Raw genomic sequence first — 19414 nt, 5'->3', positions numbered from 1 at the left:
GCTTTATAAATACATTTGATTGATTTAGTAGTGGCAGGTAGTAGTAGTAGTAGTAGATTTAGTAGTAGTAGTAGTAGTAGTGGATGTAGTAGTAATAGATTTAGTAGTAACAGGTAGTAGTAGTAGTAGTAGTAGTAGTAATATATTTAGTAGTAACAGGTAGTAGTAGTAATAGCAGTTGAAGTGGTTAGTATGTTAGTGGCAGAGGATTTCCGTGTAGACTCCACTTCAGTACCTGGGGAAGGTGGAGTAGTGGACTGAGAGAGCCTGGAGCAGGCCAAAGAGGCTGAGCTATAGAGATAGTATGCATCTCATTGACTTGTGATGTGATGGAAGGAGAAGGGTGCAATGTTATGCTGTTTGAATGAAAAACATATGGAGAGACATGGGAGAGGAAGACTTGAGTTCAACCAAAACTGATGTCCGGAAAGCCTGTGGCATTAGGAAAGATAACTGTTGTGTTGTCAGACCCTGTGTGTGTGTGTGTGTGTGTGTGTGTGACATACTTAATTTCCTAGTAGTGCAAGATCATATTACTCCTCTCAGATGTCCACATAGAGGAAGCACAAAGAGGGCTAGGGGTAGAGGCTAGGGGTAGAGGCTAGGGGTAGAGAGTAGGGGTAGAGAGTAGGGGTAGAGGCTAGGGGTAGAGGCTAGGGGGAAAGGGTAGAGGTTAGAGGATGGGGGTAGAGGCTAGGGGTAGAGATTAGGGGTAGAGGGGTAGAGCTTAGAGGTAGAGAATAGGGGTAGAGGCTAGGGGTAGAGGTTAGAGCATGGGGTAGAGGCTAGGGGGAAAGGGTAGAGGTTAGAGATAGAGATTAGTGGTAGAGGCTTGGGGTAGAGATTAGGGGTAGAGGCTAGGGGTAGATGCTAGGGGTAGAGATTAGGGGTAGAGGGGTAGAGGCTAGGGGTAGATGCTAGGGGTAGAGGTTAGAGGATGGGGGTAGAGATTAGGGGTAGAGGCTAGGGGTAGAGAATAGGGGTAGAGGTTAGAGGATGGGGTAGAGATTAGGGATAGAGATTAGTGGTAGAGGCTAGGGGTAGAGTTTAGGGGTGAGGCTAGGGGTAGATGCTAGGGGTAGAGATTAGGGGTAGAGGGGTAGAGGCTAGGGGGTAGAGGCTAGGGGTAGAGGTTAGGGGTAGAGATTAGGGGTAGAGGCTAGGGGGTAGAGATTAGGGGGAGAGAGTAGAGGTTAGAAGCTAGGGTGAGAGGGTAGAGTCTAGGGGGAGAAGTAGAGGCTAGGGGAGAGGTTAGAGGCTAGGGGAGAGGTTAGAGAGGGGGAGAGGTTGAGTCTAGGGGGAGAGGTTAGAGAGGGGAGAGGGGAGAGAGGGAGGGAGAGGTTAGAGGCTAGGGGGAGAGGTTAGAGAGGGGAGAGGGGGAGAGGTTAGAGGCTAGGGGGAGAGGTTAGAGAGGGGGAGAGGGAGAGGCTAGGGGGAGAGGTTAGAGAGGGGGAGAGGTTAGAGGCTAGGGGGAGAGGTTAGAGAGGGGGGAGAGGAGAGGTTAGAGAGGGGAGAGGGGAGAGGCTAGGGGGAGAGGTTAGAGAGGGGGAGAGGTTAGAGGCTAGGGGGAGAGGTTAGAGCCTAGGGGGAGAGGTTAGAGGCTAGGGGGAGAGGTTAGAGAGGGGGAGAGGGGGAGAGGTTAGAGAGGGGGAGAGGGGAGAGGCTAGGGGGAGAGGTTAGAGAGGGGGAGAGGTTAGAGGCTAGGGGGGAGAGGGTAGAGAGGGGAGAGGGGAGAGGCTAGGGGGAGAGGTTAGAGAGGGGGAGAGGTTAGAGAGGGAGAGGGAGAGGCTAGGGGGAGAGGTTAGAGAGGGGAGAGGTTAGAGAGGGGGAGAGGGAGAGGCTAGGGGGAGAGGTTAGAGGAGGGGAGAGGTTAGAGGCTAGGGGAGAGGTTAGAGGGGGAGAGGCTAGGGGGGAGAGGTTAGAGACTAGGGGGAGAAGTAGATGCTAGGGTAGAGATTGGTCAGTAGGTTGCCCCCTAACCTCTGGTCCATCAGAACCAGAGACACAGTTGGTCAGTAAGTTGCCCCCGAGTCAGACACACACACATGCACTGTGATGTATGGAGGAATGAATGAGTGTCTGATATAAGGGGTCTCCTCTTTTCCTACCTGTCTGATCCACTGAGACACTCCAGACTCCAAGATCTGGGAGGGATGGGATCCGCCAACTCCTCTTCACTACACGGAGAGGAGAGGAGAGGAGAGGAGAGGAGAGGAGAGGAGAGGAGAGGAGAGGAGAGGGGAGAGGAGAGGAGAGGAGAGGAGAGGGGGAGAGGAGAGGAGAGGAGAGGGAGGAGAGGAGAGGAGGAGAGGAGAGGAGAGGGAGAGGAGAGAGAGGAGGAGAGGAGAGGAGAGGAGAGGATGAATATAATTACAGGGCTTAAAGTGCCACCAAGTTTGTGGACAACAGTCAGTCATGATGCATTGTCGTTTTAAATAAGTTATTTGAAAAGTTATAAAATAATAAAGTATTTTGAACAAACCCGTTAGTGAGAGAGAGGAGATCATCAATCATGAGCTGAGGCATCGGCTCACTTTGCGCTCTGTAGACAAGACAGAGAGGACTTGAATAGAAGAGCACAATGGTTTACAGCTAACAGACTATTATAGCAGCAGCTAACAAACTATAATAGTAACAGTTAACAGACTATTATAGCAGCGGTTAACAGACTATTATAGCAGCAGCTAACAGACTATTATAGCAGCAGTTAACAGACTATTATAGCAGCAGCTAACAGACTATTATAGCAGCAGCTAACAGACTATTATAGCAGCAGCTAACAGACTATTATAGCAGCAGCTAACAGACTATTATAGCAGCAGCTAACAGACTATTATAGCAGCAGCTAACAGACTATTATAGCAGCAGCTAACAGACTATTATAGCAGCAGCTAACAGACTATTATAGCAGCAGCTAACAGACTATTATAGCAGCAGCTAACAGACTATTATAGCAGCAGCTAACAGACTATTATAGCAGCAGCTAACAGACTATTATAGCAGCAGCTAACAGACTATTATAGCAGCAGCTAACAGACTATTATAGCAGCAGCTAACAGACTATTATAGCAGCAGCTAACAGACTATTATAGCAGCAGCTAACAGACTATTATAGCAGCAGCTAACAGACTATTATAGCAGCAGCTAACAGACTATTATAGCAGCAGCTAACAGACTATTATAGCAGCAGCTAACAGACTATTATAGCAGCAGCTAACAGACTATTATAGCAGCAGCTAACAGACTATTATAGCAGCAGCTAACAGACTATTATAGCAGCAGCTAACAGACTATAATAGCAGCAGCTAACAGACTATTATAGCAGCAGCTAACAGACTATTATAGCAGCAGCTAACAGACTATTATAGCAGCAGCTAACAGACTATTATAGCAGCAGCTAACAGACTATTATAGCAGCAGCTAACAGACTATTATAGCAGCAGCTAACAGACTATTATAGCAGCAGCTAACAGACTATTATAGCAGCAGCTAACAGACTATTATAGCAGCAGCTAACAGACTATTATAGCAGCAGCTAACAGACTATTATAGCAGCAGCTAACAGACTATTATAGCAGCAGCTAACAGACTATTATAGCAGCAGCTAACAGACTATTATAGCAGCAGCTAACAGACTATTATAGCAGCAGCTAACATACTATTATAGCAGCAGCTAACAGACTATTATAGCAGCAGCTAACAGACTATTATAGCAGCAGCTAACAGACTATTATAGCAGCAGCTAACAGACTATTATAGCAGCAGCTAACAGACTATTATAGCAGCAGCTAACAGACTATTATAGCAGCAGCTAACAGACTATTATAGCAGCAGCTAACAGACTATTATAGCAGCAGCTAACAGACTATTATAGCAGCAGCTAACAGACTATTATAGCAGCAGCTAACAGACTATTATAGCAGCAGCTAACAGACTATTATAGCAGCAGCTAACAGACGATTATAGCAGCAGCTAACAGACTATTATAGCAGCAGCTAACAGACTATTATAGCAGCAGCTAACATACTATTATAGCAGCAGCTAACAGACTATAATAGCAGCAGCTGGCTAGCCATCACACACACACTTCACAACACCTGTGTAAGACCACATTTAATTGTGTGTCAATAGTTGACTGATCACTTCCTCTTTTGGCTCTTATTAAGGTACTTCGCCAGCAGAATGGTGTTTTAATATACACTGAGTATACAAAACATTAAGAACACCTGCTCTTTCCATGACATAAACTGACCAGGTGAATCCAGGTGAAAGCTATGATCTCTCATTGATTTCACTTGCTAAATCCACTCTAAATCAGTGCAGATGAAGGGGAGGAGGCAGGTTAAAGAATTATTTTTAAGTGTTGAGACATGGATTGTGTATGTGTGCCATTCAGAGGGTGAATTGGCAAGACAAAATATGTAAGTGCCTTTGAACAGGGTATGGTAGTAGGTGCCAGGTTCCACCGGTTTGTGTCAAGAACTGCAACGCTGCTGGGTTTTTCACGCTTAACAGTTTCCCATGTGTATCAAGAATGGTCGACCGCCCAAAGGACATCCAGCCAACTTGACACAACTGTGGGAAGCATTGGAGTCAACATGGGCCAGCATCCTTGTGGAACGCTTTCGACACCTTGTAGAGTCCATGCCCCGACGAATTGAGGCTGTTCTGAGAGGGGTGCAACTCAATATTAGGAAGGTGTTCCAAATGTTTTGTTCACTCAGTGCAGAAGTACACAATGACAGCTGACACCAGGGGTGTATTCACTAGAAACCAAACGTAAGCAACCGGACGAAACAGGGAGGGACTAACCTGAACGTGTCCAATAAAAAAAACACTAGTTTTCTTTGCAAAACATTTTCAATTGCAAAACATTTTGTAACGGTTTGGTACGGTGTGCCCTAATTAATACACCCCGTTTGTAACCCGCTGTAACCGGTTTCATATCACCCACTATGACATGAATGAGGAAGTGTCTCTCTGTGGTTTCCTACCTGTCCTCTGGCTCTGCAGGCTCTGCTGTCTCGGTGCATACTGGGTCAGGGACTCTGGAGCTATGGGGGACAGGAGATATACTTTGTGTTATTGGACTACAGCTATCTAGGATTCAAACTTTACAACTGACTCTTGGAGGTTCTCTAAAGACAGTGGGATGGACCAACTAACTATCTAGGGTTCAAACTGTAGAACTGACTCCTGGAGGTTCTCTAAAGACAATGGGGTGGACCAACTTTAATAGTCTCACCCAGAGCACTACCCATAATGTAAATAAAATGGTCTGGTCTCAACACTACACACACTGTGGTGCAACATATCTGATAATTGTTTAGTTAATACGTCAAAATGTTTCTATCTATACTTATTCAAATGCATAGATACATTAATGAATCAATACTGTACCTGGATGAACCTGTGTCGAAGGAGATGAGCGTGTCCGACAGGGCGGTTAGTGTGTCCACTGGGGCAGGATCCGTCTTCACTGGTTTGTATGGTACAGGGGACACTAATACAGGGGCCACTGGGGGGACTACTTTCAACAGGACACTACTCTCTGGGGACAGCTCAGTGGCCACTTTGGTATGCCCTGGCTTCATGCCCTCATAAGGGTCAATCACTGATGAGGTGTCAACTATGACAGGGGTTGGAAGGAGGACGTCTTTCACACATACATGGATGTCCTCCACAAATACAGGAGGGACATCTTTCACACATACAGAAGGGACGTCTTTCACACACACAGGAGAGACGTCCTTCACACACACAGGAGAGACGTCCTTCACACACACAGGAGAGACGTCCTTCACACACACAGGAGAGACGTCCTTCACACACACAGGAGAGACGTCTTTCACAGATACAGTAGAGACATCTTTCACAGCTACAGGAGAGACATCTTTCACAGATACAGGAGAGACATCTTTCACAGACACAGGAGAGACATCTTTCACAGACACAGGAGAGACATCTTTCACAGACACAGGAGAGACATCTTTCACAGACACAGGAGAGACATCTTTCACAGACACAGGAGAGACATCTTTCACAGACACAGGAGAGACATCTTTCACAGATACAGGAGAGACATCTTTCACAGATACAGGAGAGACATCTTTCACAGACACAGGAGAGACATCTTTCACAGATACAGGAGAGACATCTGTCACAGACACAGGAGAGACATATTTCACAGTTACAGGAGAGACATCTTTCACAGATACAGGAGAGACATCTTTCACAGATACAGGAGAGACATCTTTCACAGATACAGGAGAGACATCTTTCACAGATACAGGAGAGACATCTTTCACAGATACAGGAGAGACATCTTTCACAGGAGCGACATCTTTCACAGATACAGGAGAGGCAGCTTTCACAGATACAGGAGAGACATCTTTCACAGATACAGGAGAGACATCTTTCACAGATACAGGAGAGACATCTTTCACAGATACAGGAGAGACATCTTTCACAGATACAGGAGCGACATCTTTCACAGATACAGGAGCGACATCTTTCACAGATACAGGAGAGGCAGCTTTCACAGATACAGGAGAGACATCTTTCACAGATACAGGAGAGACATCTTTCACAGATACAGGAGCGACATCTTTCACAGATACAGGAGAGACATCTTTCACAGATACAGGAGAGACATCTTTCACAGATACAGGAGAGACATCTTTCACAGATACAGGAGAGACATCTTTCACAGATACAGGAGCGACATCTTTCACAGATACAGGAGCGACATCTTTCACAGATACAGGAGCGACATCTTTCACAGATACAGGAGAGGCAGCTTTCACAGATACAGGAGAGGCAGCTTTCACAGATACAGGAGAGACATCTTTCACATATACAGGAGCGACATCTTTCACAGATACAGGAGAGACATCTTTCACAGATACAGGAGAGACATCTTTCACAGATACAGGAGCGACATCTTTCACAGATACAGGAGCGACATCTTTCACAGATACAGGAGAGACATCTTTCACAGATACAGGAGAGACATCTTTCACAGATACAGGAGAGATATCTTTCACAGATACAGGAGCGACATCTTTCACAGATACAGGAGAGACATCTTTCACAGATACAGGAGAGACATCTTTCACAGATACAGGAGAGACATCTTTCACAGATACAGGAGAGACATCTTTCACAGATACAGCAGGGGCATCTTTCACACATACAGGAGAGGCAGCTTTCACAGATACAGGAGCGACATCTTTCACAGATACAGGAGAGACATCTTTCACAGATACAGGAGAGACATCTTTCACAGATACAGGAGAGACATCTTTCACAGATACAGGAGAGACATCTTTCACACATACAGGAGAGACATCTTTCACAGATACAGGAGAGACATCTTTCACAGATACAGGAGAGACATCTTTCACAGATACAGGAGAGACATCTTTCACCGATACAGGAGAGACATCTTTCACAGATACAGGAGAGACATCTTTCACAGATACAGGAGAGACATCTTTCACAGATACAGGAGCGACATCTTTCACAGATACAGGAGAGACATCTTTCACAGATACAGGAGAGACATCTTTCACAGATACAGGAGAGACATCTTTCACAGATACAGGAGAGACATCTTTCACACATACAGGAGAGACATCTTTCACAGATACAGGAGAGACATCTTTCACACATACAGGAGAGACATCTTTCACACATACAGGAGGGACGTCTTTCACAGATGGTGCAGCTGGTTCTTCGGGGACAGAGAGAGTCTCAGTGAAGACAGAGTCATCATTGTCTGTGATCACCACCCTTTAGACACACAAGAAACAACATTTCATTTTATTTCAGACAACGTCATCATTTTCCATGAGGGACAAAACAGGACAGGACGGTCCTTTGAGAGGCATCAGTTACCTTTTAGCCACAAAATATGGAACATCTGTGGTCGGGGAGGTTTCTGGTGGTTTCTCTGTAGAACTGTCAGGAGAACAGGAGATAAGACACAAACAGAGGAATAGAGAGATGGAGAGAGGGGGAGAGAGAGAGACAGAGAGCGAGAGAGAGAAGAGAGAGAGAGAGAGAGAGAGAGAGAGAGAGAGAGAGAGAGAGAGGGGTATTTAACCAATTACATACTCATATTTGTTGGCGGCTGAGAGGACGTAGGAGCGTTGTCGGACTGAAGAGGTCCTGAGCACGTTCATGGCTGCTTCCTCCCTGATGGACAGATGGAGAGAGAAAGAGGGAGACAGGGAGGAAAGAGAGAAAGAGAGAGAGAGAGAGAGAGAGAGAGAGAGAGAGAGAGAGAGAGAGAGAGAGAGAGAGAGAGAGAGAGAGAGAGAGAGAGAGAGAGAGGTGGGGGGGAGAAAGAGATTAGACTTGTTTTTCCTTGACGTGACGTCTATTTTGTGAGGTAAAATAAGAGTTTCTGCATCTGAAATGGCACCCTAATCCCTATACAGGGCCCTGGTCAAAAGTAGAGCTCTATAAAGGGAATTGAATGCATGTCTCGCACCGTTTCTCCTTCTCCTTTGGGGAAAGCTGGTCCTCAGTTTGAACTGGGAGGTTTGAGGTGCGACGCACTGTGTGAGGAGCTCTGGAAGGAACGACACACATACACAGTACTTATCAAACACATCCCCTGAAGTCACTACAGTTATCTCTGATAATCCTTTACCACACACAGCACTTATCAAACACATCCCCTTAAGTCACTACAGTTATCTCTGATAATCCTTTACCACACACAGCACTTATCAAACACATCCCCTGAAGTCACTACAGTTATCTCTGATAATCCTTTACCACACACAGTACTTATCAAACACATCCCCTTAAGTCACTACAGTTATCTCTGATAATCCTTTACCACACACAGTACTTATCAAACACATCCCCTGAAGTCACTACAGTTATCTCTGATAATCCTTTACCACACACAGCACTTATCAAACACATCCCCTTAAGTCACTACAGTTATCTCTGATAATCATTTACCACACACAGCACTTATCAAACACATCCCCTTAAGTCACTACAGTTATCTCTGATAATCATTTACCACACACAGCACTTATCAAACACATCCCCTTAAGTCACTACAGTTATCTCTGATAATCCTTTACCACACACATTACTTATCAAACACATCCCCTTAAGTCACTACAGTTATCTCTGATAATCCTTTACCACACACAGAACTTATCAAACACATCCCCTGAAGTCACTACAGTTATCTCTGATAATCCTTTACCACACACAGTACTTATCAAACACATCCCCTTAAGTCACTACAGTTATCTCTGATAATCCTTTACCACACACAGTATTTATCAAACACATCCCCTGAAGTCACTACAGTTATCTCTGATAATCCTTTACCACACACAGCACTTATCAAACACATCCCCTGAAGTCACTACAGTTATCTCTGATAATCCTTTACCACACACAGTGTCATACACTCAAACACGTTCACTGAGTTTACTCATAAGAATTGCATAAGGTTTACTCACATTCTCTTGTAGCTCTCTGAAGGCCTCTTGGTGAAGCTGGATGGTGACCCACTGCAAATAGAGGGACACCATGTAATCAAGCCATCTAACAGGGCATTGGCTGTCTAAATGACAGACTGAGTACACAGAATAGACTCTACTCTATTTAATAGAGTCCCTGCTGCCAGTAGATCTCTGACATCACTGCTGCCAGTAGATCTCTGACATCACTGCTGCCAGTAGAATCTCTGACATCACTGCTGCCAGTTGAGCTCTGACATTACTGCTGCCAGTTGAGCTCTGACATTACTGCTGCCAGTAGATCTCTGACATCACTGCTGCCAGTAGATCTCTGACATCACTGCTGCCAGTAGATCTCTGACATCACTGCTGCCAGTAGAGCTCTGACATTACTTTATTTACCTGAAGCCATTGGATGTAGATGAGATGGCAGCAGACTTGGTGTCTGTCTTGGTGAAAATCCCTCTGAAAAAATAAATAAGATTATTCACCTTTTAGATTATTCATAATTAATGAATGTAATACATTGAATAAGCTGTTGACCAAGTGATGCAATGGTGGAGGTCTGTTTTACCTGATAAGGTATCCTGCAGATGGTGCTCTAGATTTAGGAAAGAAAAGTTTATGGTCAGTTTATGATGAAGAACATGTTTTGTTGTTTGTGTTTTGAGGTGGGGTGTCAGTGTGTAGTGTTGAGGTGGGGTGTCAGTGTGTAGTGTTGAGGTGGGGTGTCAGTGTGTAGTGTTGAGGTGAGGTGAGGTGTTAGTGTTGAGGTGTCAGTATGTAGTGTTGAGGTGAGGTGTCAGTGTGTAGTGTTGAGGTGAGGTGTCAGTGTGTAGTGTTGAGGTGGGGTGTCAGTGTGTAGTGTTGAGGTGGGGTGTCAGTGTGTAGTGTTGAGGTGGGGTGTCAGTGTGTAGTGTTGAGGAGGGGTGTCCGTGTGTAGTGTTGAGGTGGAGTGTCAGTGTGTAGTGTTGAGGTGAGGTGTCAGTGTGTAGTGTTGAGGTGTCAGTGTGTAGTGTTGAGGTGGGGTGTCAGTGTGTAGTGTTGAGGAGAGGTGTCAGTGTGTAGTGTTGAGGTGAGGTGTCAGTGTGTAGTGTTGAGGAGAGGTGTCAGTGTGTAGTGTTGAGATGGGGTGTCAGTGTGTAGTGTTGAGGTGTCAGTGTGTAGTGTTGAGGTAGGGTGTCAGTATGTAGTGTTGAGGTGAGGTGTCAGTGTGTAGTGTTGAGCTGAGGTGTCAGTGTATAGTGTTGAGGTGAGGTGTCAGTGTATAGTGTTGAGGTGAGGTGAGGTGTCAATGTGTAGTGTTGAGGTGGGGTGTCAGTATGTAGTGTTGAGGTGGGGTGTCAGTGTGTAGTGTAGAGGTGTCAGTGTGTAGTGTTGAGGTGAGGTGTCAGTGTGTAGTGTTGAGGTGAGGGGTGTCAGTGTGTAGTGTTGAGGTGAGGTGTCAGTGTGTAGTGTTGAGGTGGGGGTGTCAGTGTGTAGTGTTGAGGTGGGGTGTCAGTGTGTAGTGTTGAGGTGAGGTGAGGTGTAGTGTGTAGTGTTGAGGTGGGGTGTCAGTGTGTAGTGTTGAGGTGAGGTGTCAGTGTGTAGTGTTGAGGTGAGGTGTCAGTGTGTAGTGTTGAGGTGAGGTGTCAGTATGTAGTGTTGAGGTGGGGTGTCAGTGTGTAGTGTTGAGGTGGGGTGTCAGTGTGTGCTGGTGAGGTGTCAGTGTGTAGTGTTGAGGTGGGGTGTCAGTGTGTAGTGTTGAGGTGGGGTGTCAGTGTGTAGTGTTGAGGTGGGGTGTCAGTGTGTAGTGTTGAGGTGAGGTGAGGTGTTAGTGTGTAGTGTTGAGGTGGGGTGTCCGTGTGTAGTGTTGAGGTGAGGTGTCAGTGTGTAGTGTTGAGGTGGGGTGTCAGTGTGTAGTGTTGAGGTGGGGTGTCAGTGTGTAGTGTTGAGGTGGGGTGTCAGTGTGTAGTGTTGAGGTGGGGGTTATTTGTCAGTGTGTAGTGTTGAGGTGGGGTGTCAGTGTGTAGTGTTGAGGTGGGGTGTCAGTGTGTAGTGTTGAGGTGGGGTGTCAGTGTGTAGTGTTGAGGTGGGGTGTCAGTGTGTAGTGTTGAGGTGGGGTGTCAGTGTGTAGTGTTGAGCTGAGGTGTTAGTGTGTAGTGTTGAGGTGAGGTGTCAGTGTGTAGTGTTGAGGTGGGGTGAGGTGTTAGTGTGTAGTGTTGAGGTGGGGTGTCAGTGTGTAGTGTTGAGGTGGGGTGTCAGTGTGTAGTGTTGAGGTGGGGTGTCAGTGTGTAGTGTTGAGGTGGGGTGTCAGTGTGTAGTGTTGAGGTGGGGTGTCAGTGTGTAGTGTTGAGGTGGGGTGTTAGTGTGTAGTGTTGAGGTGGGGTGTCAGTGTGTAGTGTTGAGGTGAGGTGTCAGTGTGTAGTGTTGAGGTGGGGTGTCAATGTGTAGTGTTGAGGTGGGGTGTCAGTGTGTAGTGTTGAGGTGGGGTGTCAGTGTGTAGTGTTGAGGTGGGGTGTCAGTGTGTAGTGTTGAGGTGGGGTGTCAGTGTGTAGTGTTGAGGTGGGGTGTCAGTGTGTAGTGTTGAGGTGAGGTGTTAGTGTTTACCTGTCTTCTGCAGGTCTGGTGGGGGAGGGAGGGGACTTGGAGGTGGGGGATTGCACTGGGCTGGTGTCTATAGGGGCTCCATTCAGACGATTCACTCTAACTTCTGCCATCCTGCTCAGAGAGGGGGAGGGAGGGAGAGAGAGAGAGGGGGGGGATAGAGAGAGAGAGAGAGAGAGAGAGAGAGAGGGGGACGTTCAATACGGTCCATATGAGTCTAACCTCATCCCCAGGTTAATTGCTACCGCACGTAGAGAGATCTGGCTGGTAAACGAGACTAATATGACTAACTTCATCCTAATGACTTAGTTTCTCTGTTTGTCTGTCTGTCTCACCATGGTTTCTCCTGTCTGTCTGTGCCTGTCTGTCTGTCTGCCTCACCATAGTATATCCTGTCTGTCTACCCATCTGTCTGTCTGTCTCACTGTGGTTTCTCCTGTCTGTCTGTCTGTCTGTCTGTCTGTCTGTCCATGGTTTTTCCTGTCTGTCTGTCTGTCTGTCTGTCTGTCTGTCTGTCTGTCTGTCCATGGTTTTTCCTGTCTGTCTGTCTCACCATGGTTTATCATGTCTGTCTCACCATGGTTTCTCCTCCTCTGCTTCAGACTGGGGTTCACTGCATCTCTGCATCCAGCTGGCATCTCCCTTCAGCTTGGTCCGAACCTTAGTGGCCTTGAACACTGATGCTCTGTCCCCCTCTGAAACACAAACAAACACAGTGCACACGTTAGACATAAACGCACACACACACGCACGCACAAATGCACATAATAAAAAACAATCACACACACACGCCATCTGAATAAGAACACACCTTCATGATACATACTTCCCATTGAGCACACAGATGGAATGGAGGAAACTATTTTGTAATAAACATGGTATCCATCACCTCATCCCATTGGCATGAAGTTGATCTACTACCACACCTTACAATGGTAGGAAACACACTATCACACACTCATCATATTGAAATCCCCTCAGTCAGTCAGTCAGTAACCCAGTAAACTCACCTTTTGACATAGTCGTCCGTTTGTAATCTGGTTCCTATGACTCCTCTACTGGCTCCCTGAGTACCACAGACAGCAGAACAGACACAGGTTAGTAAGAGAGGTCCGGTCCACAAACAACCCCTAGTCTGTGTCCCACTTGGTCTTTGTGTATATCTGATAGGATTGGACCTCTTGGTGTACAGTATTGGTATAGGTGCTGGACTGACACACTCAGGGTTGCAGGTTAGAGGCCCATTGGGGCTACCCCTCTAGTTTGTTCTAGAACTGTTAAATCTCGGTCAAAAGGAGGGCCACAGTATCCCTCACCTCCCTTAAGGAACAGGAACATGTGATAGGCATTCCACAGTCATCCTTCAACTATGCAGGTGAGCCGGTCCTACCACTTTCTGCCAAACTACCAAACATACCCTCTGTCAGCCAAAGATAGATGGACACACAAGCATGAACGCACACACACACGCATGCACACACACACACACACACAAACTGGAGCAAACATAATTTCTCAACGTAGGGTCTTAGAAGCAGGGTTCGAGATGTTCATGAAAACCTTGTCTGCTTGCTCTTTCTCCCACACACAGTGCATTCGGAAAGTATTCAGACCCTTTGACTTTTTCCACATTTTGTTACAGACTTATTCTAAAATGGATTCAATACTTTTTCCCCACAGCAATCTACACACAATACCCCATAATAACAAAGCGAAAATAGGTTTTTAGATTTTTTTTGCAAATGTATTAAAAATAAAAAACAGAAATACCTTATTTACATAAGTATTCAGACCCTTTGCTATGAGACTCGACATTTATCTCAGGTGCATCCTGTTTACATTGATCATCCTTGAGATGTTTCTACTACTTGATTGGAGTCCACCTGTGGTAAATTAAATTGATTGGACATGATTTGGAAAGGCACACACCTGTCTATATAAGGTCCCACAGTTGACAGTGCATGTCAGAGCAGAAACCAAGCCATGAGGTCAAAAGAATTGTCCGTAGAGCTCCAAGACAGGATTGTGTCGAGGCACAGATCTGAGGAAGGGTACCAAACAAATTCTGCAGGATTGAAGGTCCCCGAGAACACAGTGGCTTCCATCATTCTTAAATGCAAGAAGTTTGGAACCACCAAGACTCTTCCTAGAGCTGGCCGCCCGGCCAAACTGAGCAATCGGGGGAGAAGGGCCTTGGTCAGGGAGGTGACCAAGAACCCGATGGTCACTCTGACAGAGCTCTAGAGTTACTCCGTGAAGATGGGAGAACCTTCCAGAAGGACAACCATCTCTGCAGCACTCTACCAATCAGGCCTTTATGGTAGAGTGGCCAGACAGAAGCCACTCCTCAGTAAAAGGCATATAACAGCCTGCTTTGAGTTTGCCAAAAAGCACCTAAAGACTCTCAGACCATGAGAAACAAGATTCTCTGGTCTGATGAAACCAAGATTAAACTCTTTGGCCTGAATGCCAAGCGTCACATCTGGAGGAAACCTGGCACCATCCCTACAGTGAAGCATGGTGGTGGCAGCATCATGCTGTGGGGATGTTTTTCAGCGGCTGGGACAGGGAGACTAGTCAGGATCGAGGCAAAGATGAACGGAGCAAAGTACAGAGAGATCCTTGATGAAAACCTGCTCCAGAGCACTCAGGACCTCAGACTGGGGTGAAGGTTCAACTTCCAACAGGACAACAACCCTAAGCACACAGCCAAGATAATACAGGAGTGGCTTTGGGACAAGTCTCTGAATGTCCTTGATTGGCCCAGCCAGAGCCCAGACTTGAACCCGATCAAACATCTCTAGAGAGACCTGAAAATAGCTGTGCAGCGACGCTCCCCATCCAACCTGACAGAGCTTGAGAGGATCTGCAGAGGGGAATGGGAGAAACTCCCCAAATACAGGTGTGCCAAGCTTGTAGCGTCATACCCAAGAAGACTCGAGGCTGTAATCGCTGCCAAAGGTGCTTCAACAAAGTACTAAGTAAAAGGTCTGAATACTTATGTAAATGTGATATTTCTAAAAACCTGTTTAAGTTGGAAGTTTACATACACTTAGGTTGGAGTCATTAAAACTTGTTTTTCAACCACTCCACAAATGTATTGTTAACATTTACATTTTACAGACGCTCTTATCCAGAGCGACTTACAGTCAGTGAGTGCATACATTCTTATTTTATTTTTTTCATACTGGCCCCCCGTGGGAATCGAACCCACAACCCTGGCGTTGCAAACGCCATGCTCTACCAACTGAGCTACATCCCTGCCAGCCATTCCCTCCCCTACCCTGGACGACTCTGGGCCAATTGTGCACCGCCCCATGGGTCTCCTGGTCGCGGCCGGCTACGACAGAGCCTGGATTTGAACCAGGATCTCTAGTGGCACAGCTAGCACTGCGATGCAGTGCCTTAGACCACTGCGCAACTCGGGAGATTGACTATAGTTTTGGCAAGTCAGTTAGGACATCTACTTTGTGCATGACACAAGTCATTTTTCCAACAATTGTTTACAGACAGATTATTTCACTTATAATTAATTGTATCACAATTTCACTAAGTTGACTGTGCCTTTAAACAGCTTGGAAAATTCCAGAAAATTATTTCATGGCTTTAGAAGCTTCTGATAGGCTAATTGACATAATTTGAGTCAATTGGAGGTGTACCTGTGGATGTATTTCAAGGCCTACCTTCAAACTCAGTGCCTCTTTGCTTCACATCATGGGAAAATCAAAAGAAATCAGCCAAGACCTCAGAAAAAAAATTGTAGACCTCCACAAGTCTGGTTCATCCTTGGGAGCAATTTCCAAATGCCTGAAGGTACCACGTTCATCTGTACCAACAATAGTATGCAAGTATAAACACCATGGGACCACGCAGCCGTCATACCGCTCAGGAAGGAGACGCGTTCTGTCTCCTAGAGATTAACGTACTTTGGTGCGAAAAGTGCAAATCAATCCCAGAACAACAGCATAGGACCTTGTGAAGATGCTGGAGGAAACAGGTACAAAAGTATCTATATCCACAGTAAAACGAGTCCTATATCGACATAACCTGAAAAGCAGCTCAGCAAGGAAGAAGCCACTGCTCCACAACCGCCATAAAAAATCCAGACTACGGTTTGCAACTGCACATGGGGACAAAGATCGTACTTTTTGGAGAAATATCCTCTGGTCTGATGAAACAAAAATAGAACTGTTTGGCCATAATGACCATCGTTATGTTTGGAGGAAAAAGGGGGTAACTTGCAAGCCGAAGAACACCATCCCAACCGTAAAGCACGGGGGTGGTAGCATCATGCTGTGGGGGTGCTTTGCTGCAGGAGGGACTGGTGCACTTCACAAAATAGATGGCATCATGAGGAAGGAAAATTATGTGGATATATTGAAGCAACATCTCAAGACATCAGTCAGGAAGTTAAAGCTTGGTCGCAAATGGGTCTACCAAATGGACAATGACCCCAATCATACTTCCAAAGTTGTGGCAAAATGGATTAAGGACAACAAAATCAAGGTATTGGAGTGACCATCACAAAGCCCTGACCTCAAGCCTATAGAACATTTGTGGGCAGAACTGAAAAAGCGTGTGCGAGCAAGGAGGCCTACAAACCTGACTCAGTTACACCAGCTCTGTCAGGAGGAATGGGCCAAAATTCACCCAACTTATTGTGGGAAGCTTGTGGAAGGCTTCCCGAAACGTTTGACCCAAGTTAAACAATTGAAAGGCAATGCTACCAAATACTAATTGAGTGTATGTAAACTTCTGACCCACTGGGAATGTGATGAAAGAAATAAAAGCTTAAATAAATCATTCTCTCTACTATTATTCTGACATTTCACATTCTTAAAATAAAGTGGTGATCCTAACTGACCTAAAACAGAGAATTTTTACTAGGATTAAATGTCAGGAATTGTGAAAAACTGAGTTTAAATGTATTTGGCTATGGTGTATGTAAACTTCCGACTTCAACTGTGTGTATATATATATATATATATATATATACACAGCTGCGGGAAAAAATTGAGACCACTGCAAAATTATCAGTTTCTCTGGTTTTACTATTTATAGGTATGTGTTTGGGTAAAAATAACATTTTTGTTTTATTCTATAAACTACTGACAACATTTCTCCCAAATTCCAAATAAAAACATTGTCATTTAGAGCATTTATTTGCAGAAAATTACAACTGGTCAAAATAACAAAAAAATATGTAGTGTTGTCAGACCTCGAATAATGCAAAGAAAATAAGTTCATGTTAATTTTTAAACAACACAATACTAATGTTTTAACTTAGGAAGAGTTCAGAAATCAATATTTGGTGGAATAACCCTGATTTTCAATCACAGCTTTCATGCGTCTTGGCATGCTCTCCACCAGTCTTTCACATTGATGTTGGGAGATTGGGCTGGCCATGACAGGGTCTTGATCTGGTGGTCCTCCATCCACATCTTGATTGACCTGGCTGTGTGGCATGGCGCATTGTCCTGCTGGAAAAACCAATCCTCAGAGATGGGGAACAATGTCAGAGCAAAAGGAAGCAAGTTTTCTTCCAGGACAACCTTGTACGTGGCTTGATTCATGCGTCCTTCACAAAGACAAATCTGCCCGATTCCAGCCTTGCTGAAGCACCCCCAGATCATCACCGATTCTCCAACAAATTTCACAGTGGGTGCGAGACACTGTGGCTTGTAGGCCTCTCCAGGTCTCTGTCTAACCATTAGACGACCAGGTGTTGGGCAAAGCTGAAAATTGCACTCATCAGAGAAGATGACCATAATCCAGTCCTCTACGGTCCAATCATTATGGTCTTTTGTAAACCTCAGCCTGGCTCTTCTTTGCTTCTCATTGATGAAGGGCTTCTTTCTAGCTTTGCATGACTTCAGCCCTGCCCCTAGGAGCCTGTTTCGAACCGTCCTCGCCGTGCACTTCACCCCAGCTGCCGTTTGCCATTCTTTTTGTAGGTCACTTGATGTCATCCTACGGTTGTTGAGTGACATTCGAATGAGTTGGCGGTCATCCTGGTCAGTAGAGAGTCGTTTTCGCCCTCTGCCGGTCAGTAGCTTTGTTGTCTCCAGTGTCTGCTGCTTGACTTTGTTCTTGTTCTTATGAACCGCCACATTGAAATTCTAAGGATGGAAGCAACCTGACGCTCACTGTAACCATCTGCCAGTAAAGCCAGAATTGAACCCTTCTTTTCCTCACTCAAAACTTTCCTTTTCAACTCTTTTGGCATGGTCAATAGTTATTTTTTGATTAATATTACTTTTGAGGTACTATTAGCACTGTTTTTGCCATCCAACTGGTCCTATTGCAAGAGGATAGTGATGACCACAGCAGTGGTTTTTATACTTTTCCTCGTTAAATAAGATTTGGTTCATGTGATCACCTAATCAGTACCTAATTCAGTAGAATGAGGTGTGCCTGTGTTGGAATTCAACAGCCACTGGAATGGAATGGCTGTCATACATGTAGAGATGCTGATTTAAGAAAAATGTACAGTGGTCTCTTAATTTTTTCCACAGCTGTATATATATATATATTACACAATTCACATTAAACACAAACGGCTAACTCACATTTCTCCTCAGGAAGCAAATGAAAATTGTAATAAAACGTTGTTAAGATTTTTCCTTATCTAAACGACATGCAAAGTTAACCTTATGCAAAATAAAATGGAGTGCTGCCAAATTCACTGTGCAAATGACCTCCCAGTGGTAAAATGTAAATCCTGAGGCAGTGGAATCGCTCTTTCCGAATATCTTCTGGCGGTGATGACAGACCAACTAGACTGAAGGCAGGCATAGATACTGTATCGATCATACATGATACACACCATACATTTTACATGATACACACCACCAGCGCACACACACACACACACACACACACACACACACACACACACACACACACACACGTTAAATGATCAATGATAAAGCTACGGTAAGGGAGTAGCAGGATGGAAACTCTTCTGACAGACAGACTGACAACCACGGAAACAAGGCAGAGAGAATAATGGTTCTGAGAGGACAGACAGACTGACAACCATCACACGTCTGTCAGGGTCTGAGGAGTTAGCATAGCATAAACAGTTAGCATAACATAAACAGTTAGCAAAGAATAGGATTGATTATATATGATCTATGCTGATTCAAAAAGAGAGGGTCAAGAAAGAGAGAATCCACATTCTAAGCCCTGACAAACGTGGCACAAACTAACCTCATAAGTAACAGGAGTAAAAAAAAGTACCTACTTTCACTGGATACTGTATCCACAGACTGTCTCCCAAACTGTAGAGAATCCCACACAGTAGATTGAGAGCAGGTGAGAGAGAACAG

The 19414-nt window shown here is 45.3% G+C and overlaps 2 protein-coding genes across 3 annotated transcripts in view; both read right to left on the bottom strand.

Moving 5' to 3' along the window:
• LOC121539219 (zinc finger protein 185) overlaps positions 1 to 5967 on the bottom strand; it is a 21068-nt gene extending 15101 nt beyond the window's left edge. For both annotated transcript variants that reach the window (XM_041847554.2, XM_041847564.2), the window contains exons 1-4: positions 5401 to 5967; positions 4995 to 5054; positions 2483 to 2542; positions 2109 to 2177 (exon numbers count right to left, since the gene is read on the bottom strand). In XM_041847554.2, coding sequence (XP_041703488.1) covers positions 2109 to 2177; positions 2483 to 2542; positions 4995 to 5054; positions 5401 to 5594 — 383 coding nt within the window. In that variant the 5' untranslated portion in view covers positions 5595 to 5967. The remainder of the gene's footprint in view (positions 1 to 2108; positions 2178 to 2482; positions 2543 to 4994; positions 5055 to 5400) is intronic.
• Positions 5873 to 19414, bottom strand: LOC121537997 (extracellular matrix protein A-like). The gene is made up of 12 exons (XM_045206440.1): positions 19330 to 19414; positions 13094 to 13149; positions 12661 to 12778; positions 12087 to 12197; positions 10072 to 10098; positions 9900 to 9962; positions 9498 to 9548; positions 8498 to 8578; positions 8119 to 8199; positions 7900 to 7962; positions 5997 to 7794; positions 5873 to 5878 (listed from the first exon to the last, which is right to left on the bottom strand). Exons 2-12 carry the CDS (start codon positions 13101 to 13103, stop codon positions 5873 to 5875), a joined length of 2409 nt encoding a protein of 802 aa, XP_045062375.1. The 5' UTR covers positions 13104 to 13149; positions 19330 to 19414.

This window comes from Coregonus clupeaformis, chromosome 3 (genome assembly GCF_020615455.1).
Source record: "Coregonus clupeaformis isolate EN_2021a chromosome 3, ASM2061545v1, whole genome shotgun sequence".
Classification (NCBI taxonomy): domain Eukaryota; kingdom Metazoa; phylum Chordata; class Actinopteri; order Salmoniformes; family Salmonidae; genus Coregonus; species Coregonus clupeaformis.
Note: the sequence above shows the minus strand (reverse complement) of the source record. Positions and strands in the feature narration are given on the sequence as shown.